Source organism: Panthera onca, chromosome A2 (genome assembly GCF_046562875.1).
Source record: "Panthera onca isolate mPanOnc1 chromosome A2, mPanOnc1 haplotype 2, whole genome shotgun sequence".
In the NCBI taxonomy this organism is placed as follows: domain Eukaryota; kingdom Metazoa; phylum Chordata; class Mammalia; order Carnivora; family Felidae; genus Panthera; species Panthera onca.
Window position 1 is genome coordinate 57,601,990 of NC_138340.1, and position 24,086 is coordinate 57,626,075.

Genomic DNA, 24,086 nt, shown 5'->3' on the forward strand with positions numbered 1-24,086 from the left:
CTTCAGGACTCAGCCCCGGCAGAGCTCTCCCGTGGGCGGGCCTGCCATGGGCTCTGCCCCGTTTGTGGGTACCACAGGGTGAACTGAACGGAGGTGGCTCCTGGCAGCTGCAGGACACGGGGAGCGAGGGTGCGCGGATGTCAGCAGCCCCAAATGCTTTCCCAGGCTTCGCGGCTCCCAGGAACTCTGCCTCCACACCCACCAGAGCGGCCTGTACGTAGAAGTCTGTTCCCAGCCTGCCCAGGGCCTGGGAGGCAGGGCTACCTATCATGTTCGGCAGCCAGGATGGTTAGCCGAACTGACTCTGGACTAGCCGTTCTGTATGCCCCATGACTGAAGGTGCTCAGTGCCACCTCCTGTCCTAAGCTCGGCCTGCACTACTCAGAGGCCACCAGTTGTTAGAAGAAAGTGCCTCAGAGCACCGCAGCCTGTAACAGAGGCATCAGGGGGCCCCACTGAACCCCGGGGCACCCTTGTCTGCAAGGGGTTTTCATTCCTACTTCAGGGCAGTCAGAGGCGAGATCTGAGGGAACTGCAGTCACCAGGGCCAGTGGCACGGTGGAAGTTCAAAGTCAAGTATGCCGGACCTTTGCAGAGCCCGTGCTGAAGACGCCCGCCGGGATGCCCCGGGGGCACTCTGGGCAGGACGGGTGGGTCCCAGGCCCTTGCTAGCCCATGAGACAGGGCCAGCTGAGACCCAAGACCTGTCCTGGGCCCCATGGCTGGGCGAGAAATGACACAGTCAGAGAAAAGGCACAGTCCTTGCACCAGGAGCTTACAACCTACCTAGAGAACCACCTTATAAAAGGCACCACAGGGCCCCAACAGGCAATCCAGGCAGAAAATTCACACCCAATTCCTAACAATGTTCGTCCTTTCTTCCTACAAATATTTACTGAGAGCCTACCATGTGCCAGGTGTGTCACCGAGGGCAAATCCAAGCTCCTGCCTCCAGGGGCTCATGTATATCCTTGTGGAGGGTAATTACATTCTTTCCTCCATCCCATTGCCTCTGGACGGCTCACTGGCTACAGGGTGTCCCTGTCTCTGGGCAGGGCCCTGGTGCCTACAAGGGCCCCAGTCAAGCTTTTCGTGCCTGTGTCCTCCCAACACCCTGGACCTTGCTCCTCTGTAAACCCTGGTCCTACCTCTTGTCTTCGGAGCACAGATCACTCCCTGATATTATGCTATAGCTTTATCTGCTGTTTGTTTAACGTTTATTTATTTTGAGAGAGAGAGAGAGTGAGAGAGCAAGCAGGGGAGGGGCAGAGAGAGAGGGAGACAGAGAATCCCAAGCAGGCTCATGCTCAGCTCAGTGCCTAACGCGGGGCTTGATATCCTGACCATATCATGACCTGAGCCGGAATCAAGAGGTGGACGCGCAACTGACAGAGCCACCCAGGTGCCCCTGTCCATTACTTGTTTCTTCCTCCCAAGCGGGACACAGGTCCATGAGAGCAGAAACATGTCTCTCTTCTCCACAGCTGTGTTCTCTGCACATCAACAAGCCTTGCTATATGCTCCCCGAATGCCTGAGTCAATGTTAAACGTACCTAACTGTGGTTGTTGGTACGTCTGCAGTGCTCAGTCCTGCCTGTGGTCTTTCATTTTTTAACACTTCATCAACGCATAACTGATCTATAAAAGCACGTACACATTTTAGGTATGTAACCTGATAATTTTAGAGATATGTATACACCTATGAAAACATTACCACGATCAAGCCGATGAACATAATGAACATGTCTATCACCCCTCCCCCCTCCCCTCAACCGTACCCACCCCAGACTTCCCCCAGTCCTCCCGGGCTCAGTTTGGACAAGCCTTCCTTCAGACAGCCTCCCCACACGGCAGGAACCTCCTGTCCTGAGGCCTGGCCGCTCTGTCTCATCACTGGCAGCTGGCCTGTCTGTGTCCCTCACGAGACAGACTGGGAGTTCTGCCCTGCAGGGCCCCGGCCCATGACAGGTCCCAGTAAATATGCACGTGATATGCAGGTGGGGAGGGAGATACTGCTGACAGAAGGGGACTCTTGGCTCTTTGGGCGCAAAAGTAAATCACTCAAGTGGACTTGCGGCTGGGGGTACGTTTCATTAGAGGGAGCCCACAGCCCCGCCTTGCACCTAGGTCCCCTTCCGCCCCAGTACAGGCCCTCCCTCGCACCGGAGCACAGCAGGCTCTCCAACGGGCCTGGTGGCGGGGCTTCGTGGTGACCAGGGCCCTGGGGTGGCAGGCATGCTACCTATTAGCAAAAAGGCATTTCACAAGACTTTTTATTGGGCCTTCTCCCCCGCCTCTTCCTTTCTTTGGGTTATAGAATATTAACTTAAAAAGCTAAATGCCACAGACACAGTGGAGGACCCATCTCCCACCCCCTCCCAAGCCTCGCAACGAGGGCAGACTAATTTTATTAACTTCAGGGGAACTTCAAAAAGCTTCGGGGCCTTCATGGCAGACTGCAACGACCCCAAAGTTGGTTTAAGTGCTACATAAACAAAAGCCTAGGGCCAGGGAAGCTGAGGGCTCCCGGCACTTCTTGTTTATGTTCTCATCTGGCCGAGTGGGCCAGCGTGCGGGCTGGCGGGCCCTGTAATCCTGCCGGTGTGTGGTGCCGGTCAGTTCACTGACCTACATTACCACAATATTTTTTTAAGCATCCGGGATAAGGTGAGGAGCGAATGGGCTTTTTCTGACCCTCCGAGGAGGGGCCCGAGGGGCTCCCTCTTGCTTGCTGCCTTGTGGTCTCCTTGGGCTGGAGTGGCAGTTTAGAAAGGATTCAAGTTCAAAGGCAGGGCCCTGGTCATTCCTGTTCTCTTGTTTTATGGCTTGGCCAGAAGGCATAATAGCACTGATTAGGTGTAATGTCCCTCCTACTAACTTCTGTGTCTTCAATTCCACTTGTAGAGGTCAGGCAGTGTGGGTGAGGAGGCCGGCCTTCAGCATATTGCCAGGAACCCCTTGTGGTCTCAGAAAAGCTGACAAACCACGCCCCCCCCCCCCCCCCCCCCGTTGGTCCACACTATCATTTCCAGCAGCCTGAGTGGATCCTTCCAGGAGCTGGAAGATGGCCCAGTCTGGCACTATGGACACAAGCTGCCAGGACATTGAGAGGAGCTGGCAGCAACCTCCTCCTCCCTCAGACTATCCAGCCCTCTGCACCTCCTCTGTCCCCGACCCCAGCACCCTCAGCAGGTGAGAGCCACAAACTGTCCTTGGCCATGCTCTGGAAGAGACGCCTCCACATCATTAGTTATTCTTCCAAAAAGCCACGTAGGGATTTAGCAAAGTGAAATGACTGGCCCAAAGTCACACATTTCCAGCCTTCCCTGCCGTCACCTCCACGGCATGAGAGCAGAAGAGGTGGACGTTTGGCAGCAGTGAATGGGCCCGGCCAGGCATCCCCATTCTCTGGGCTCCCCCGAGCCATGCCATGATTGCCTGGGCCCAAGCTAGCAAATTCAATCCTGGGGCAGCAGGGTAGCCCCACCCCTACCCATCCCAGCTCCTAAAAACCCCAAGCCACCGGAGAAGCCGACCCCAAGGACAGGGAGTAAAGACAGATGGAGCCTGGCCACTCCAGGCGGGAACTGAGGTGGGGCCTGAGCACCTGTCAAAGGAAGATCTGCCAGCCCAGTGGACTCAGTGCCTTGGGAGGGAGGGCTACGTGGCTGTGAGGTGCTTCTGGTCGGCTCTGGGGCCAACCCGGGGTGGAGGCTGCCAGGTCCAGAATGTACTGAAGGCCAGTGAGGCAAGCTGCTGACCCTCCAGGAACTCTCCAGGCTCCTCATCCATAAAATGAGGCTGAAGGGATGGTAAACTTTCCTCTAGCTTTGGTTATGAGGCCAAGAGGCCAGTTGCCCTTCTGGTGAATTCCAATACAGGCCACATTTAGGAGCACGGGCGCACTGGAGACCAGAAGAGATGAAGAAAGAAGGTTAAGGGGATGGGGACCAGGAGAGGGAAGATGGGAGGAGGAGGTGCTCAGCTAGAAGCAACAGCTAAGAACAGACTCAAATGCTATTGTCCAACATGGCTCTTGACTCTCTGCACAGAAGGGCCAATTCCAGAGGGAAGGCTGAGCTTCTGCTCGTGCAGTGGGCCGGAGCCTGGGCTCTGGAGCCAGCTTGCTTGGGCTCAAAGCCCTGGTCTTGTGGTCTTGGAGCCTCTGGCCCGTGGCCTAACCCCTACGGGCCTTAGCTGCTCATCCACAAAGTGAGGTAAGAGAGCTATGGCAGGTTTACACAGAGTCGGCACTGGCCTGGCCTCTGCCACCCCCACGCTCCCTGGGCAGGGTGTCTTCCTCCCTCAGGACCCTCCCCACTGCACCATACACAGGAAGGCAGGGGGGGCAGGTATGGGGCCTGTGTTCCCCACCCCACTGGCTGCCACATGCAGATGAGAGCAGACATTGCTGACAGACCACGGCACTCTTCCATGGCCCCCTGCTGGACACTGAGCCCCAGGCAGAAGACTGCATTGGGAGCAGGACGGGACAAAGCCTGTGTGAGGGTCTTGGCCCAACAGCAGCTTGACTGCACTGGCTGCCCCAATTGGAAGAGGGGTGGTAGGGGAAGGCAGGAGCTGGCCGAAGTGCATCTCTGTGTCCCCAGAATGTAAGCTCTCCAGATATTACTGGGGGTAGACGTGGTAAGAGGGGACTCACAAATGTCTGCTGTAAGAAATCTCATGAAAAGTCTCGTTAGAGAGAGGGACGATAGCCTTTCCTGCTGGAGGCAGTGAGGCCGATATCTCTGGGGAGCTTCCGGAAGACCAGGGGTCATCATTTGTCCTGGGTGTTAAAGGGCAGGGGGGCTAGAGAACATGCCTTTTCTCGGCCCTGTCTGTCTTTGAAATATGTGTGTGTGCCCAGTGGTTGGCTCGTCTCCAAATTATAGACTCTTCCAGCTAAAGGAGAAAGACCTCAGAGATTAGACACCCGCACATCCAGCAGGGAAAAATCTTCAGAGGACAGTTGGAGGCTTTTCATTTTGAAATCAATCATCGTGACGTCAAACCAAAGGCAATGCATGTGGGACTTACTCCTTGGGAACAATGCTGAACCTGGGCCAGCACGGTTACAACACTAGCCCGAAGTGGGGACTTTCACTGTTTGCATGAATACTTCGCTTTGTTTATTAGCCGTCAGTCATCAGAGGGTAACTTCCCAAAGAGCACTCACTGGTTGCGTATGGAAGCCCAGGCCCTTGCTTACATGCCAGGCAAGTCCCCACTGTCCCCAGCCCCTGTGCGGGAACCTGGCTGCCAGTGCACATAATTATGTCATTACATGTGTGTGTCTCTCGGGGCCCAGTTCCCAGGATGAGGCTTGGGAACTGCCCAAGTTCCGAAGCGACTATTCTAATTCAAATTGGAGAAGTGGCACCAAGAAAAGAAGGGCAGCCTGCCGTGCAGTGGGGACCCGAGTCGCTCGCTCCATTGGCTGTGAGGAGGGCTGAGGCAAGAGAAGGGGTTGGGAAGGTTTGAGTCCGGACTGCTTCTTTCAGCTCTGTGCCCACGACCTGGGGCAAGGGACTTCCCTGACCCTTAGTTTCTTCCTCTGAAAGGGCTGTTTTGGGGATTAGGGGTGTTGGTGTTGGCAAGGACAACTAAGACATATCCAGAGACCACAGATGGAGAATTATCTAACCGGGGGCTGCTCTCGGGACTCTGGTTCTCTCCCTCTTACCCTCCACCTCACAATGAGGTCCTCGCTGAGGACAAGAGCCAGGGAAGGGATCTGCAAGGGATGAACTCAGAAGTTGCCTGGATCCCCGATGCAGCCCTCACACGGGGTGGTAATTCTCCCAGGGCACTTAACAGCCACCAGGATCGACAACTTCCCCAAGCGTCCCTGAGATGACGATGCTATTCTGGTACACCCATCCTTACTTGGCGTAAGAAACATCTCGCCCAAAAGATGCCTTTTCTTCCTCCCCAGTACAGGGCCATGGCCTGGTATGGTGGGGAGATGGGGGCCCTGGAGTGGCCCCCAGGGTAGGGCCACTCCTCCACCCGCCACGGTGGGACCCTGGGCAGACCACATCACTCCTCTGAGCCTTAAGTGTCCTCCCCTTTGAAAACAGGGTGAACCTATCTGCCTCCAAAGTTGCTGTGAGAAGAGGCAAGATTTCTGACTGAAAGATTGTGTGAGCGACAACCAACCTCACTGCAGTCCCCAGGTGCAAACCCAGGAAAGGAAAGCAGCCTTCAATTCATCTCCTTTTGTCAAGTGATTTGCAGAGGCCCAGTGAGGAGGCCCAGGGCAGGCGCCCCCAGGGCTTCCACCCAAGGAGGAATCTGCCCGCCTCTGCCCCACCTCTTGGGCCAGCGGGGCTGGCTTCCTCAGAACTAGGGCCTGCCCACCACTGGGCAGAGCACTTGCTCATCTGTAGAAGCCCTGCCACCCACTTCCCTGTACCCCCACTGAGCCTCCCTCTCTGTTTCTGTCCTCCATCACCCAGGCACTGATGCAGGTAAAGCTGTCTGTCCACAGCTCATAGGGAGGTACAAAGGCACCACTCCTAAAGGCAGCCGTATTTTCATGGAGGAAAAAGGAGACGCACATTTTAGTGAGCACTTGCTTCGTGCCAGGCCCCCCCTTGGCCCTTAGCACACGTGACCTCATCAACTCCACCACAGCTTCCTCACCTAAGAGACAGGTTCCGGGGGTGGGGTGGGGAGAGAATGTCCTGTCTATGGCCAAGCTGAGCCAGGCCAGTGCCAGCTCTTTCCACTGTGTCGAGCTGCCTTGACCCTGTGTCTATATTCAAGCAAAAAAGCAATCTTCAATCTGAGGAGGCTCACAGGCACCTCAACAGCCCAGCAAGATTCTCTACTATCAGATGCTGCCGTTTGGAAGGGAGGAGAGAGGCCAAGGGCTTGGGCCAGGGCCAAGGCCAGAACAACTAGGGCTGATCTTCACTATCTGATCTTCTCCCTGAGGAAAGAGCCCTCCTGACCTCTGGTTCAGGGGGAACCTCTGTTCTCTTGAGTGGCCTGGGAGCCAATACAGTCTTCAGCCTGCTGGACAGGGGCCTAGGGGAGCAAGGGTTAGCAGAGTGGGCCAAGGGACCAGGTGGATCACAGCACCGCTTCCTCCGAGGGCGGGTCAAGAAGGACTGCAGGGAGCCTGGGCTGGCCGGCACCCCAGCCAGCACACTCTCCAGTGCCCTGGGCACATTGAACAAGCCATCAGCAATACCGTGGGGTGAGCCAAGAGCCAGGAGGCAGCAGCACTTTAGACTTCAAAGCCAGCCAGTGCCCCTGGTGGCATCTGTGTGTTTACACTTGGTTGGGCTGATGCCGCAGGCTCCTTGGCCCAGCCCTAAGGCCTTCCCCATCCAGCGCCAGGGTGCCAGAGCCAGGGTAGTCGGCATGCATGGCCTGATCCCACCACAGAAAAGGTGCGGGTGTCAGCATCTCGCCACCACCCGAGTTGGGAACCCAGGCATCTGTGCCTGAGGAAAGTCCAAATAGCAACAAGGAGAGCCACTGCTTAACGATGGCCTAGTGTGCCATGAACAGCACTCGGCATTTTATATGTACTCGTTTCCCCGCCTTCCACCAGCCCATGGAGTAGGGAGGATAGCCCCTATTTTTCCAGGAAGGGTGCTGAGGGGAAGAGACTCCCCCAAAGTTTCACACCCACTCAGGGCCGTTCAGCATCCCCTGGGGCCTTGGCTGGAGCCCGAGGTCCCTGGGCCCTCAAGGCCTCAGCCCGCAGACATTGCCATACTTGGTTCTCCTCCCTCCTCTCCTCTAGTCCTGGTCTCAAGGAGGCACCCTCTCGGTCCTGTGTGGCTGCTTCCCCGACCTGCCACGTCCTGGGATCCCAGCCGGGGTAGCTAAGGTGTAAGGTGGGCCCAAAGAGATTTCTGAGTAGGCAGTGGCAGGACCACCTTAGTTTCTCAGAGAGTGATGTGGGCGGAGGTGCACAGGCTTCTAGGGCAGAGAGGGAGGAGAGGAGGGCCCCTGGGGTGCGGCAGCAGTCGGAGGTGTGAAGTGGACCATGGCAGGGCAGGCCAAGTGCACAGCACTCCGCGTCCTCAGCACTGAGCCCTCGGTGGCCCCACCTTTTCCCATGCAATTGTTACAAATGAGGAAACAGGGCCCCAGAGAGTAAGTGGCTTCCGTCAGGCCAGACTACTCGACTCAACCTGGGGTGCCCAGGATCTGGGAATGCAGGCTAGGTGACAGGAGACAAGGTTGGGGACCTCATGTGGACACCTATCTGTAGGCTGCCCTGGCTGGCCCCACTCAAAGGATTTCTCCAGCACAATCTGAATGAAGCCTCAGCCTCCCCCAGGCCCCAACCTGCTGGTGGCTTTGGTGGTTGGTCCACATACACCTTGGAGCTGCCTTCTGTCCTCCAGCTGCCAGGCACCCTGGGCCAGAGGGCCCTGTTTCCGTGCCTCTGTAGAAACAGTGCCTGGCTCTGGGACCTCCACCTCCCAGTCTGACCGGTCACAAGGCACAGCTCAAAGGTCATTAACTCTTTGTACTTTTCCCGTACAAGACCACCTCCTCCCACCTTAGCAGAGTCCTTGCCCCTCTCCTGCTTCCTGCGGCCCTCTGTAGGCCCTCTGACCAGGCACATGTCTCCTCCATACAAAGGCCATGTTGCCTGTGACACTCAGCCTGGCTCACTAAGAGAGGAGCAGCTGGTTTAAATCCACACATGGCTGGGATACAGGGACCTCTGGAGCATGGCCCAGGAGCTCCATCCCAGCTTAGAAACACCACCCTTTACTTTCACCAGATCTTTGCACACCTGCAAAGAAAGATTCTTTACCTAACCGTTTTCTTTAAATACCGACGCTTAAAAGAGAAACTTCACATGGTACCCTAGAGAGAAAATGAGAGTCGCCATAAATAGGAACCTGATGGTAAAGTAAATACAATTTAAAAAATGAATTGGATCCTAGTCACAGACTGTTGATACTGGAAGGATCTATCTTGGCCCTGTTTTCTGCTTGTTCAAAAAGCAGATCAGCATGTAAGAGATGGGTGTTAAAGTCACCTTCAAAGGAATCTAGGACTTTCTTTGCGATGTAATCAAGGGACCAAAAAAAACCCAAAACAAAACAAAAAACAAACACACACACACACACACACACACACACACACACACCCAAAAACCAAAAACCAAAAAAACCTGAAAAAGAACGAAGTGATTACTAAGGGATTCTACATTGTAGAACAGTATGGGAAACAGCCTTAACCAAATGAACAGCAACCTACTGCTTGCCAATTTCCAAGCAGCAAATGTATGAAAGAATAAACAAATGAGCACACACACACAACATATATCTATGTATCTATATCCATTCTTCATTTCTACTTTTAATGGTTCATGATTTCTACTTTTGAAAATCTACTACCGTTTTCTCTGTGGCCACAGGTACAACTAGAATCTAAGGCCCACAAGCACAGGGATTTGGCTCTTATTTACCGTTATACCCCCAGCCCTGAAAACAGCACAGGGTAAGTGTTCCACAAATATTTTTTGAATGACTGTTGCTGAATGCCCAGTTTTGTAAATGTTCCACAGAAAAAAGGAGAAAGGGTATTTTCTCTGTCTGAGAGATATAAGGGTTTTTATCTATTTAGAAATCAAGTGTAGGAATTGTGTTACACCTCTGTGTCCTTCTTTACCTGTTGTTTAGCGGGCCTGTCCAATTCTGGAACCCGCATTCTAATGTGCCCCACTATAATTATCACTCCTTTTTTTTTTTTTTTTTTAACCAAGTTCTCCTTGAATTTCTAACAGATTTTGTTTTTATATGTTTGGCAGGTGCAAGTTTGTAACCATGCCTTTATCATTACATGGTATCTCTCTTTATCTTGGTAAGTATTTTTGTCTTAAATTCTAGCTTGTCTGAAATTAGCATTACCACTCATACTTTCTTTTTGTTCACAGTCTCCTGACATTTCTCTATCCGTCCTTTTATTCCTAACCTTTGTTTACCATTGCATGTTTCCTATAAATAGCATATTACTGGGTTTTGTGTTTTAATCCAATCTATCATACTCTGTACTACAGAGGAGAATTTGGCCATTCACGTTTAGTGTAATGACTAACACTCTTATTCCTCCTGTTTTTGTCATTATTTATGAACAATGTTTTTGTTTCCTTCATTTTTGTTGGTTTAATCAAATTCATTTCAGATTTTCCTTTGTGTGTGTGGAAGTGCTACACTTTCCTGGTCCATTCATAGCTTCTTCCCCTTTCTCTGTGCTTATAATCTTACACATATTTCTATACTTTTACCTGAAAACAGGACACTAAGCATCTCCCTCACCACCATATACTCTAATTCCTTTCCCCAAGCCCTCCCCTGAGAAAGGCTAGGCCTTTAGAACACCTTCACTTCCCTTCCTCTCCCCTTCAGGTGAGACCTCTGGAGTGTTTCTAGTAACCTGAACTCCCTTCCTAGGACCTAATTCCTGAGGAATGCAGAGAGAGTAGAGTACTTGTGGTTGTAGATGGTGATTAGATTTTCCTTGCAGGATGCTCAATCTGTTTCAAGAGTCATATTTACCATTTAGACCAAGTGTGAACAGATAGCTAGAGGCCCAAATTCTGCCCAGTATCTGTTTTTGTACGGTCTTCAAGCTAAGAATGTTTTTTCTGTTTTCTAATGGATTGAAAAACATCAAAAGAAGAACATTTCATGACATATGAAAACTATAAGAAGTAAATTTCAGTGTCCCTAAATAAACTTTTACTGGCCTCTCACCACACCTACTTGTTCCTACCTTGGTCCCGCTGCTTTTGTGCCACAGTGGCAGAGTTGAGCAGTTGTGACAGAAACCTAGGAGCTGCTGGGTGCAGGAACTCTGGGATGGCTCCACAGCGTCTCACCTGGCTACATGTTTTATTTATTCATTTTTATTAACCAGTGCATAGGCGCCATGTCAAAACAGGACAAGTGGACTTCAAATGTCACACTTTCAACAATGCTCAGTGAGGTGTGGATTATTATTTTCTCAAATCACATGGCAAAGCTCTGTGTTTGTTACTGGCTGTGTTAATAAAATACAGCATACACTGACATCAGAATATTCCCAGCTCACAGAAAAAGAAAATGAGATGATTTCAAGCAGTACATCTCATCACGGCAGAATTTCTTCACGAAACAGCAACAGAGAGAGAGAGAGAGAGAGACAGAGACAGAGAGACAGAGAGAGAGAGAGAGGACATAAAGCTATAATCAAAGTAAGTTTCCAAGTGGCTCATTTGTTAGCCAAGCAAAGGAAAGCCATTTACTGGTGGTAAGTTAATTAAATTGTGTTTGATTGCAGCAACTAAAAAAAAGTATCCAGAGAAAACAAGCTTATTGAAGATGATTAGATTTGGGGCAAGACCAGTTGCTTGGTTGTGTCCTACAGGCCACAGACACTCAAAACAACAGCAATGAGTGCGGCCACATCTACAAGGGAGCCTGACCCATCCTTCGATGCGAGCAAGTGAAGCAGAGCACAGAAGGAAGAGAAAACCTGGGGAGGGCAGACGGCTGGCCCCTGTATGGGCCATGCACTGTCCGCAGCATTGTGTATTTACTTCACTCTGTCACTTTCTTTCTAGAACTTACTACTACCTGAAGGCATCTAAGGTACTGTTCCTTGTCAAGTCTCTCCCATGAGAACAAGCACTCTGTCTTGCTGTACCCGCAGTGCGCGGCATACGCAGGAGCTGAGGAAACATCCGAATATATGAATGAAGAGCGTGTTTTAGGCAATGAGCCCAGACTGTATGCCTTAAGTCTGTCCAGGTGGAAAACGTTTATTCAACACACATCTATAGAGGGCTGGGCCTTCCTTGGTTGTAAACGGAGGAGGTCTCAGAGGCCCAAGTCGAGCTCCCAGAAAGCTGATTGGGTTTTGCAGAGTAGACACAATGAGTTTGCCCAGCATCATGGAGCAAGGGCTGGGAATTGGTTCACCACGGTGGTGAAGAATCTGCCCAGGAGACTGGATTTAATCTTTTCAAGATGGCTTGGCTTCCTGGAGATGTCTTTGAACGGAGATATGCCTAGGGACGGGTGATAGCTGTGATGTGTCTAGGAATTCTTCAGAGGCAGGCAAGCACAGCTGGGAAAAGATCAGCACTGGGTACTCCCTGCCCTTGTCAACCACATCCAGCAGCCAGCTTGGCTCTTAGTTTCCTCCCCAAACATGCCACTTCCAGCAGTCCTGGCTGCCTCCTGACAGGGACCGGGGCGGCGGAGGGAGGGGGGTCTCTGTGCTTCAGAGAGGAACAGAAGTCCTGGGGAAAGGATTGGAATATCATTCTGGGACTTTAAGGGCTAAACTAATAACAATAAAACAGCAAACACAGAGTAGGAGCCAAGCACTGATCTCGGAACCTTCATGCACTCCCCCAGCTCACCTACATCTCACCCCATGGTGCAGTGCTGTGAAATTCTCCGGACACAGGGAAGTCTCATGACCAGCCCATGTTTCCACACTAGGAGGTGGTCAGGCTGGGACTGAAGCCCAGGCCTGCGCATCTGACGGGTCTGCTGCAAGGCAAAGGCTGTGGCCAGCCAAGCTATCTGAAAAATCTCTGTACACTCTGAGTCCTGCTCAAAGCAAACAGGGTCGCCTCTTGGAATAAACCAGGCCTGCTGGTTAGCTACACGAGGAAATCTTCCTCCTTCCCCTGAGCTGGACTCAACTCTCGCATATGAAGCCACACGCTATTGTGGCTCTTTCAAAATGACCCTGAGAGGAAAACTGCTTGCTCCACAAATGAGTGAGGATGGTAAAAGAAAATGGCTGCACAAGGCATACAGTGGTTACGTGGCATAGCCAGGGTTTGAGCACAGTCCGTGTGACTCCCAAGGTCAATGCCTTACCAACCTTACAAGGAAGGAAAGTCTCCCACCAAGGAGGCTCCAGTTTCTTAAGAGCACCCAAGCCTCTCAACTCACTGGACAAGAATCGACCTGACATGCTGGAAAGGTAAGGACGTGGAGGCCGGTAAGGGCTGGGATCCAATCCTGACTTTACCATCCTGTGACCTTGGGCAGGTCACTTCACCTCTCTTGAGCTAGCTTCTAGTGCGACTGCCTTTGTAGAGGCACCCTGGTGGCCTGAATTCAGAGTAGGAAGAAAATGTTTTTTCGAGTAACTTTTTGTTTTGTTTGAATTATGTTTCATCGTGCGCACATATTACTTTTCTCAATTAGTTACATATAATTTTAGGAGGAAGAAAGTGACCTATTTAATACTTTTTTGAAAAAGTACATATAGGAAAAGTAATAACTTCCTCCTTGGATTTTTATAAGGATTTAAAATAATGTATGCAGCTAGTAATGGCACACAATAGGTGCTGCATAAATAGAGAAGGGATAATGTGGAGGGAAGCAGGGGGCGGGTGTATTCCTGCGCCCAGAAGGGAACCTGTGGCACAGAGGTCCCCAGCATCAGGACAGGTGTCCACTCAGCCAGAGCCTTAAGGGGCTGGTAGGGGGAACCTGGGTGCCTGTTCCCTTACTTCCTTGCAGGAGCCTGGTCTCAGGACCCCTCCACACACATCTACAGCCCCACCTGAAGCCAGCCCTGGTTGGAGGGAGCCTTTCCACTTAGGGTATCTTTGTGGGATCTGCTGACTGCAAGTCTAGGGCTCTTGTGCCTTCACTTCTGGCCTCCATGGATTGAGCAGGAAAGGGTTGGTGGCCCCAGGGATGCCCCAGGTTGGTGGCAGGGCCTGGGTCAACTTGCCTCCTGGGTCCTCCCCACTGCCCTTAGGAGGCAAGAGTCATTTGATAATATGTCCAAGCCCACACGCCTCATTCTCAAAGGAAGAAACGGCTCCTCCCCCACCAATGGGCCTCTGTGGGCAATTAGACCTGTGAGCTCGCCAAGTGGGGCATTACTCCATGGCAGATACTTCCCCAGAGAATAATTACACTTCATAATACTGCTAATAAACAAAGCTGGACAAACGAGGGACATGCACTTTATCACCTTTGTCTTCAATCAGCATCGCAGGGCTGGCCCAGGGCTGATAGAGCCCTTGAGTGGCCCCACAGTTGGTCCTTGACCCCTCCTGGTGGCCCTGGAGTTCAAGCTGCCACTGTACAGATGAGGAAACCAACATCCACAGAGGGACAGGCCCTGTCCAGAGAACAGCAGAGGGGGATGCAACACGGCTCCAGCTCCCAGACCCACACAGGGCAGCAACGCAGGGTGACCACACCTGCCTGGCAGAGTGGGCAAGGCTGGCCTTGAAGTGGGAGCCCTGAGTTAACAAAGCTGAGGATCCCGAGTTTCAGACTGATATGAGCAGGTAAGTAAGAAGCTTCTACTGATTCCCTCATCAGAGGGCAGGTCTCGATACAGGCAGGAGAAGAAGGGGCTGAGGTCAGAGGGCAGGTCTAGATACAGGGCCTGACCACCAGGAAGAAACCCAAGACAGGGAGGAGGGGAGTGGGGGTTTCCACTGTGACAGAGAGTGCCAGAGGAGAAAGAGATCTGGAAGATCCGGGGATCTGAAAAAAGGGAAAGAGACAGGTGGCAATGGAACCCCAACACTGTCCGGTGCCCAAGGCCCTGACACTTTCTCCTGAGTGCCGGCTTGGTAAGGATCAGACACCATGCTGGAGCCTAAGCTGACGCGGGCAGGGCTGCACCAGGAGGGGTGACCCTCATCTTGCTAAGAAATAGAACTGCAGGCCTGCTGAGAGCCTGAGAGGGTAGACCCCACTGGAGCCTAAGTCCCCAACACTGGGGTCTTATCACCACCACGCTCACCTGGCTCAGAGACAAGTCCCAGGACCACCCACAGCCACCCCTGCCCCACAGGGGCGCACATCCAGGGAGCAAGGTTTAGACATTCTTCACCCATGTCTTCAAGGCCCAGGAGTCAGGGATTCCCAGTGAGACCTACAGGGACAGACAAAGTGGGTGGGCAGGGCCCACCTGACAGGAGGTAATCCGAGGATTTTGAACCCTTTCAGGCTCTAGGCCACCCTCATGAAAGGTCTGGGAACCATACTGGTTCACCCACATCTAAAGACCTGCCTCCAGTGACGGTGACAGGGACCCCAGGAAGCCAGCAGCCCGGGGCCTCCTGCCTTGTCACCTTCCTGTACCTTTCCACCTCTTGCCCTCTGGCACCCCCCTTCCCCAACCCCACAGGCTGAGGACATGCTTGGCCAGGCCTGCCCTGCACTGACCAGCCGTGCTCTCTCCTTTGATACGATTGGCTTGAGGCAGACCCAGCAGCCACTCTGCCTGATGGAGGCTCAGCCCCCACTGAGCCCACGAGAGCCAGGGCCTGGTCATCAGGCTGTCAGGGGCAGGGCCCAGCACCCTATCTGAAGTTCAGGGAGGCCACTGATACACTGGCTTCTGGTCCAGCTGAAGTGCTGCTGTCCGGACCCGGACTGAGTGAGGGCCAGGGCTGCCCTGCCCTCCTCTGCCAAAGCAAAGGGTAGGGGTGGCTGGTTGGGGGCAGGTGAGGTGGAGCTTGCCGACCTGAGTTCAGGCCCCGGCTCTATGACCACGGGCAGAGAGAACCCAGGCCACTTGACCACACGGGGCCTCAGCTTCCTTGTTTAAAAACCTCAGAAGTTGGGACCAGAAGGCTGCTAAGGTCTTCCTGCTTCTCATTACGGACCCCAACCATGCCCATCCTGGCCATCCGAGCCTGACAAGGAAGGGTGATGGGCAGACGGACTACTTACCCGCTCCACGAGGCCATGCTTGTGCTTGAGCTTATATACTTTCAGCCTGGGCAAGAAACTCTCGGCATAGTCCTTGTCCTCCAGCCCGTGGAGCAAGATGCCGTGGAAAGCCAGCCGGCACGTGTTGGCATGAATGTCTGCATCTAGCCTTGAGCCGATCACCAGGCACAGCCGAGGACAGGTGACAGGCTTCTCAAACTCCACGAGGGCCCACTGCTGCCGAGGACAGTGGCCTCCCGTGGCCTGGCCCGTCTTCTTGTCAGCCTCGCCACTGTCTGTCACCTCTGGTGCCAAATCCTTGCTTAGGTACTGCTCCTGGAAGAGGTATTCTCGAGAGAAGTCGAAGGAGTCTAGCACAGGCTCATGGTCAAAGCTATCAGGGGCAGGGCTGAAGAACATCAAGCGGCCCATCACCGTCTCATGGCCCACTGTGATGTGGAACTTGGCCTTGGTCTGCAGGGGCCCCCGGAAGTACGGGATCTTCTCCACAGAGATGAGGGCTGCATGGACAGTGTGCAGGGACTCAGGGGCACACACCAGGCCACGCTCCAGCAGCTTGGGGTCAAACTGGGTGACACAGATGCCCAGTCGGTCTCCCTGCATAGCTGATGAGACGGGCATGTGAAACATCTGCATGGACTTCACCTTCTTCACCACCTGGTGTAGCAAAAGAGAAAGCTCATGAAACAAAGAGCCTTGAGGCAAGAGGGAGGGGCTCCAGCTGGAGAAGTCCCTGTCCCAGAGCTGCCAACACTCACCTGGCACCTGGCACCTGGCATGCCAGCCTAGGGGAGCACTGGGGCGGTCAGATTCCCCTTGGCCACAGCAAGCTCCACCCTGCAAACATGGGGCCCGGGTCCACACAGCACACTAGTCCAGCATGTGGGGGGGTAGGCACAGCAGCCAAGTCCTGTGCTACTGTAGCTCCCTCCGTCATTTGAGTCCCCGCTCTGCCCCAGGCTCCATTCCAGCACTTTCTTGCCTTGAGCCCTCTGTACAGGCTCACCACCGCATGCAGAACGCCCCCCCCTCCCCCCAGGTCCTCAGCCTGCTAAGCCATGACCACCTATCCTTGAAAACCTGGGCCAAACACCACTGCTCTGGAAAGTCTGCCCTGACCCCCAGCGGGCAGGATCTGTCCCTCTCCGGTGCTACCCCAGCCCCTCTGAGTCATACACAGACTTCTCTGCAGTCAGGGCCCACTCTGCGCCAGCCTGCCTGCTAGCCTGTGGGCTTCTCCAGGGCAGGCCACTCCTCACTCCCTGGACACACAGTCCCTGGGGGACCGCAGTGTGCCAGAGACCGTTCTAGGGGTATGAATAGAGTGAGAAACAACAACCAAACTATAAACACATCAAATGAACTAAGTCTATATTGACAGAATTAACATACAAATCTTATGTGTAAATATAACAATAATTACATATGTATATAACATAATTACATATGTACATACATAGCATATGGCATATAATATAGTACATGTAGTATACCATATTAAATATATATGGTATATATAATACTATACTATACATATTACACATAGTACGCCACATTACGTATAATATGTGTTCATATATAACATCTAGAGAAGGCCCAGGGTTGGGGAAAGGTCTGGCTTTTCGGAGCGGTGGTCAGGGAAGACTTCTGTACAGGTGATGTCTGAGCTATCACCTGATTATAAGAAATTGTGTGAAGGTCCAGGAAAAGATAGTTCTGCACAGAGGAGCTGGTGAATGTACAGGCTGGGACAGGGGTTCCATGAGTCTGAGAAATAAACAAAGAGGCAGGAGGGCTGTAGCAGGGAGGGCAGGGAGGACAGGGAGGGGAGGCCGGGCAGGCCGGAAGTCACCGAGGAGTTTAGGCAAAGGAGTAACCTGATCTTATCTCTGTTTGGAAACCATCACACTAACTACTACACTGGGCAGATCTCTGCACCCACAGTTTGTAAATCAGGAACAGACATAGGAGAGGCTCTAATAAACGTTCATGAAATCAATGGACATTCCTACTAAGAGCCACTGTCAGAGAGGAGATGAAATCACATTCAGGGATTTCTGCTTAGTACAGCAAAAAGATGGGTAATAGATTTCAGAAAACCTGCCATCAAAACTTGTTAAATTAAAGACACTGGCCTTTAGGTCTCAAGCATCCCCATCTACAAAGCCTGGGTATGTGGAACACTCTCTTTTTCCCTGGATAAAGGGAGAATGCTGAGCTGATACCGGGCGCAGGAGGCCAGGCCCTTTCCTGGAGAGCCATAATACTCAAGTGTTTGTTTAAAGATCATTAACTACCTAACCACGAGGTCAGGGAGCAGAGAAAGTGAGAAGTGCGGTGTCAAAAGCCACAGCCAAGATCAATCAAAGAGAAACATAAAACACCTCTAAAATGGTCTACAAGGGCGACGGGAAACTAAGATTTTCAGGAATGCATCTCAGAGTAACTGGAGAATATTATCTTACACTAAGCGTCTGCCCAGAGAGCCAGGCCCCGAATCGCAACTCTTCCCCTGAGGCCCGTGGCTGCCTGGTGAGCTGTCCTTTGGCCCCCACCCCACCCCACTCCCTTCTCCAGGCCGCCTTTCTCAAACACATGTTGGATGATGCAATTCTTTGGCACCAACCTCTATACGGGCTCCCTTGCTCTGCACCACTGCTTTCAAACCTCTTGGGCGTAGCTGTGGTGAGCAGGACGATCCTTTGGTCAACTGAAATTCTACGGGAGGATCGGCCCCCTGGCTGCCGCCCCCCATCAGGTGAGCTGCTCAGGGTGGATAGGGGCTCCTGCACCTCCTGACGCCCCCTGTGCTGCCCCACCAAGGACTTCGGCTTGCCTGGCTTTCCTGCATGGCCTTCCCTGGAGCCTTCTGCAACGCGGCCTGCCTCGGCAGCTCTCTTCCTGCCCCATATTCTTCCAGCACCTCAAGCCCCAACCAGGGCAAGCTTGAGGAATTCCCTACATACAGAACCCCATTCCCTACATACAGAACGCAGGGCCCTGTATGCCTCTGCGTTTTGCCCGTGAGGCTCCTTCTCCCCAGGACTTCCTCCACCTGAAATTCCCATTCATCCCGAAACTCTGGCTCTCAGGGTACCTCCTGGCATGGCATCCCTGCCTGCTCCAGACTGAACTGGCTATTCTCCCTGGGTTGCTCTGAACCAGATGCACTGAGCTGTCATTGCTGCCTCATGGCTCTGCCAGTCTGTGACTCTGTGTATCTACTGACTTAAATGACAATATAGTAAATACCTGTGGCCCCATCGTGCACTCTGAGAACTACAACATTACCAGAAAGTTCCATCTCCTTCTGTGCTCCTCCCCCACCTAGCTCTCCTGCCTTGCCCACCAGCTGGAGGCAACCATTCTCTTGAATTTGGTGTGTGGCATTCCTTTCTTTATATATATATGTGTGTGTACATGATTGAGCAGAGACTCACTACATATGTAGTACATATGCCTAATCAATACTTTGCTTTGTTTTCTGAGTTTTTGAACTTCGGAGTTCGTGTCCGTGCTGCCTACACCTGCAGTTCATTTGTTGCTGATGCCGTCTGGCACAAGGCACGCACCGACCCCCATTCACTCTCCTATTGGTGCGCACATGGGTCGTTTCCAGGTTTTTGCGGGAAGAGGATGCAGTGAATGCCCTCTCACACAGGAATCCTGCCTGGTGCACAGTGCTAGGAGGGGTTCTGGAAGACACGGGCCCTGGACCAGCACTGCTGGGTCAGGGGCGACTGCTCGTGTCTCCTAGATAAATAAAGTATCAATGTACACTTCCACCACAGGCTGGAGACTCTCGATGGATATAGGTTTTCTCCAACATCTGGCACAGCCAGATTTCTTCATTTTTGCCTGTCACATTTTTTTTGCCTTTTAAATCCTGAAGCCAGGGGCCATGTTCCTACTGCTGCATCCTCAGTGCCTAGCACAGAGGGTGGCTGAAAATGCTGCTTATGGCAGACCCAGTTACACACCCAGCCCATTGGAAGAGAATGGCTGCATCTGATTCTGGAAGAGAAATGCCCCCCATGGCAAAAACACACCTGGCAAAGCATGGAGCTGAGACTCCAGACTGGCCGGGGCTTGAGCGGGATCCTTGGGTTTATGACACTTCCTGTGACAGAGGGCTCAGGGCCTTGTGCCACCCTGCCAGCCCCCACCCCCACCATCAAGCCCATCTGTAAGCAGGCTTTGTCACAGGCATGTTCTCTTTTCAACGGGGCTTGTGTTCTTAGGACCAAAATGATAAAGAATGCCTTAAGAGGGCACCGGGAATAGCAGAAAGACAAATAACTGTGCAAATCAAGATTTCAAGGGCCCAGACAGGAAACTGTGAAACCGATAAAGCTGGGGACAGGGTGGCATGGCACTACCGTGGGCTCTCCTGGGTGCACGCAGACAGCATCGCCCACACGGACCTATTGCCAAGCCCACGTTTACAGGGTATCCTTTAAGAACGTAAGATCCCATCTAGGACATCAAAAAACACGGGAAAGTAGTTTTGCCAACTCAAGAAGGGGGAAAAAAACGGCCTTTCATTTTCTAGCCAACTCTGAGGGATTCCATCCATCCATTCAACAACTCACTCATATTTACTAATATCCAAGGGGAGTGGTGGCACACTGTGTGTGCATTCACTCAACACGTATTTATCAAGTTTCTCTCATGTAGCAGGCCCAGGCCCTGGAATGATACGGGGTGAGCAGAATGCACTCTGGAGTCTACTGTTGGGGGCGGGGGAGACGTTAATAAAATCATCAATTAATAAATTCAGAATTACAAAACCATGGAGAGGTGTTATGAGAGAGAATAGCTGGGGGATGTAATCCTTCCTGGGTCATCAGGGAGGGCTTCCCTGAGGAGGTGGTACTAAAGTTGAGACCGGAGGGAAGAGAAGAAACCACCCATAGGGGATCCAGGCAGAGGGAGCAGCAGAGCAGGCCTGAGGCCCTGAGGGGGGAAAGAACATGGCCTGGTTGAGGGACTGAAAGGCGGTGGGCTGGCTGGCTGGCAGGGAACCGGCCAGGGGCAGCGGCATCGGGATGGAGACACAGGCCAGCCACCTTCACCGTGGGAAGGACAACAGAAGCCCCTGGTGGCAGTGGTGACCTGGGTTGAGCATAAGAATAACACCTGCTATGCATACTTTGAAAAGGTCACTTTGGCTACACGGTGTGGAGAAGCCAGAAAGGACACAGGGAAACCAGCAAGGAAGCTACCCCAAGAGTTCTTTATGCAGTACATTGTGGGGATGTGCTGATAGACCAGACATGGGGACGATGGAGACACGCTCAGATGGACACTGAGGCTCCGGCTGGAGGAACAGCCCAACGGTGAGGTGGGGAGGGGCAGCTAAGTGACCTGTGCCCAGGAGAGGCCTGAAAGGCAGCTGAGGAAAGGCAGCAGGCCTTGGGTGAGCACAGAGGTCAGAGCTCCAGGAGACGTGGAGGCTGCAGGTGGAGGTCGGGGACTAGGAGAAGACGGCTCACACACTAACTGCCTCTGGCCTTTTTCCACCTAGACGTCTGGTCGTCTCAGAAACGGCAGCTCTGCGCTTCTGGCTGCTCATGTGAAAACGGTGGGTTCCCCCTTGACTCCCCTTGTTCTCTCATACCCATACCCAGCCATCGGGGGCTCTAGCAGGCCTCACCTTCCAAACAGGGCCGGCACCTGAGCCCCTCCTTCTGTAACCACTGCCTGTCCTGGTCTCAGGCCTACCTGGCTTTGGCTATTGCCCCTTTCCCTGCAGCCTGTTCTCCATAAAGCGGCTTAAATATAAGATATGACTCTCCAGTTTCACCTCTGAGCTCTCTAGTGGCTTCCCATCTTGCTCTGTAAAACTAATGTCTTCGCTAGGACCCCAAGGCCATATAGTCAGCTCCTGTCATTTCTCTGACTTTATTAGCTAGGTTTCCACCCTCAGCCCCCATTCAAGCCACTTTAGTCACATGAGCCTTCCTACTTCTTGCTCTCGGAACACACCAAGTGTGCTCCTACCTCAGGGCCTTTGCACTTGCCAGTGCCTTTGACTGGGATGTTCTTCCCCATACACATTATTTCTCTTTTCCTTATTTCCTTCCTATCTGCTCAGATGTTTCTTTAAAAATTTTTTTTTAACATTTATTCATTTTTGAGAGAGACAGCAAGCAGGGGAGGGGCAGAGAGAGGGAGGCACAGAATCAGAAGCAGGCTCCAGGCTCTGAACTGTCAGCACAGAGCCTGATGTAGGCCTCAAACTTGGAATGCTAAGATCATGACCTGAGCCAAAGTCAGATGCTTAACCAACGGAGCCACCCAGGTGCCCCTCTGTTCAGAAGTTTCTTTATCAGAGTCCATCTTTGGGGCACCTGGGCGGTTCAGTTGGTTAAGTGTCTGACTTCTGCTCAGGTCACAATCTCACACTTTGTGACTTTGAGCCCCACATCGGGCTCGCTGCTGTCAGTGCAGAGCCTGCTTTAGATCCTCTGTCCCCCACTCTCTCTGCCCCTTCCCCACTTGTGCTCTCGGTCTCTCTCAAAGTAAATAAACTTTATCAGAGTCCATCCTTGACTCTGTAATAAGAACTCCTCATTCCTCTCTATCTTCTTTTCTGTGTTTCACTCTTCTTCATAGCACTCACCACTAGCTGACATATATATTTGTTTACTGACTGTCTCTCCCACGCTGGAATGTAACCTTCATGAGGGCGAGGGGTGTGTTTTTATTTTTTTAATTTCTGTTTCTATCTCCAGTGCCCAGCGCAGTGCCTGATGTATGGAGGACCTCAACACATGTTTGTGGACGGAACGAATGGAGCCATGGATGGGCGCGGCATTGTCTCTGCCCTCAGAGAGCCCTGATCTGGGTCTGGGGTGTATACATCCACAAAGGCCCATGGAAGTACACACCCACACTGTGGAGCAGGGCTAGCCCTGAGGCTGGCTAGGAGTTGGAGGTTCCAGACAACCCAGGGGGAGGAGCCTTCCAAGCCTCTCCCAGGGACTCAGGTTTCCCTGGCAGGGCACAGTTAGAATGGCGGCAGAGAAGGCAGGTGGCAGAGTGGGGAGGTCACTCTGCGTGGGACCACCAGGCAGGCCCATCCCCTGAGCTCAGCTCCCAGCAGGGACAGTGGCTGCGAGTCTCTTCCCCTTGTCCTTCCCCTCTTTCCGGCCCCAAGCACTTCTGGGGAAGGGAGGATGGACCCAGGGAGAAAGGAAGGAATACATCAAGCAAGCAAACAATTTTTAAAACTCAAGTTCATGCTTGCTAAGCAGTTTGGTCCTTTCTGACTAACAAAGAGGCTTTGCCATCAACTGGGTCAAGTTATTCTTCATGAAAACCCTACGAGGCAGGTCAATATTTTTGCATTCAATTTTATGGATGAAGAAACAGAGGTTTTTGATGTCTCCAAGGTCACAAAGCAAATTGGGTGAGACTTGGGACAATGAATGTGGGGACTGCAAGGCAGGCCTGACATCCCACGGCCCGGTCTCTGGACCAGCTGAGCAGAAACTGTGCCTGGGTGGCTGGCGCTAGGGGCAGAGTGGCCCTGCCCTGCCAGGCTGCTCCAGGTCCGGAGGACCAACGATGTGGGTGCCCACGTGGTGGGAACCAGAAAGATGGCTCTAGGGAAGGGGCAGAGGGAAGACTCCACTGTGAGAGGGCCCTGCTCAGGTGTGGAAGGAAGCCGAGGGGAGGCCAGCCTGCCTGGGACTCGGGAGCAGTGGGGGCAGGGACAGGGACGGCCCCTTCCTCCCCCTACTCAGGCCGTTGCGGCTGCCCTGGCCATGGTCAGCAACAGCCTCCTCCTGGCCAAGCACAGAGGACAGCTTCAGACCTGACTTCTCAACACCTTTGCTCCTCCCTCAGCTGCCTCTGTGTCTGTGTCTGGGCAGATACCCCTTCTGGTCTTCTGAGCATCTGAAGTGTAGTTTTCCAGCCTCTGAGGACTCTGTAGGGAACTGTACTCAGAAGGATCTGGTTTCTGTTCTGGAGACTACTAAAAACCTCCAACAGAAGTGACTCAAAGTAGAGATCATAAAGCATTCATCTCTGCTCTCCAGGACACCTTGCACGGAATAGTGGCACCCAACTAACATTGGACTTCATTGCTTCACTGCGTGATCTACATAGAAGTAAAGAAAAGAGACCCTTGACGTTGGTTGGATGTCTACATGTGACGATGCTTTACAGACCTGGGTCCATATCATTCCCAGAGCAACCTTTAGGTGGCTAACAATGACCTCATTTTACAGACAAGGTAACTGAGGTCCCAGGGGTTAAGACATTTATCCTCAGCATCCAGATACGCCCACCATGAAAGCCCAAATTCTTTCACTATATCATGCCATAAAAACCCATCTACTGCACCCCGGAAGTCGAAACGAAATACGATCACTGCAGTGA

The 24,086-nt window shown here is 52.6% G+C and overlaps 1 protein-coding gene across 3 annotated transcripts in view; it reads right to left on the bottom strand.

The window, feature by feature from the left end:
* The window catches only part of EEFSEC (eukaryotic elongation factor, selenocysteine-tRNA specific), a 249,055-nt gene that overhangs the window by 48,416 nt on the left and 176,553 nt on the right, over positions 1-24,086 (bottom strand). For all 3 annotated transcript variants that reach the window (XM_060631918.3, XM_060631921.3, XM_060631920.3), the window contains exon 5: positions 15,696-16,352. In XM_060631918.3, the coding sequence (XP_060487901.1) occupies positions 15,696-16,352 (657 nt within the window). The remainder of the gene's footprint in view (positions 1-15,695; positions 16,353-24,086) is intronic.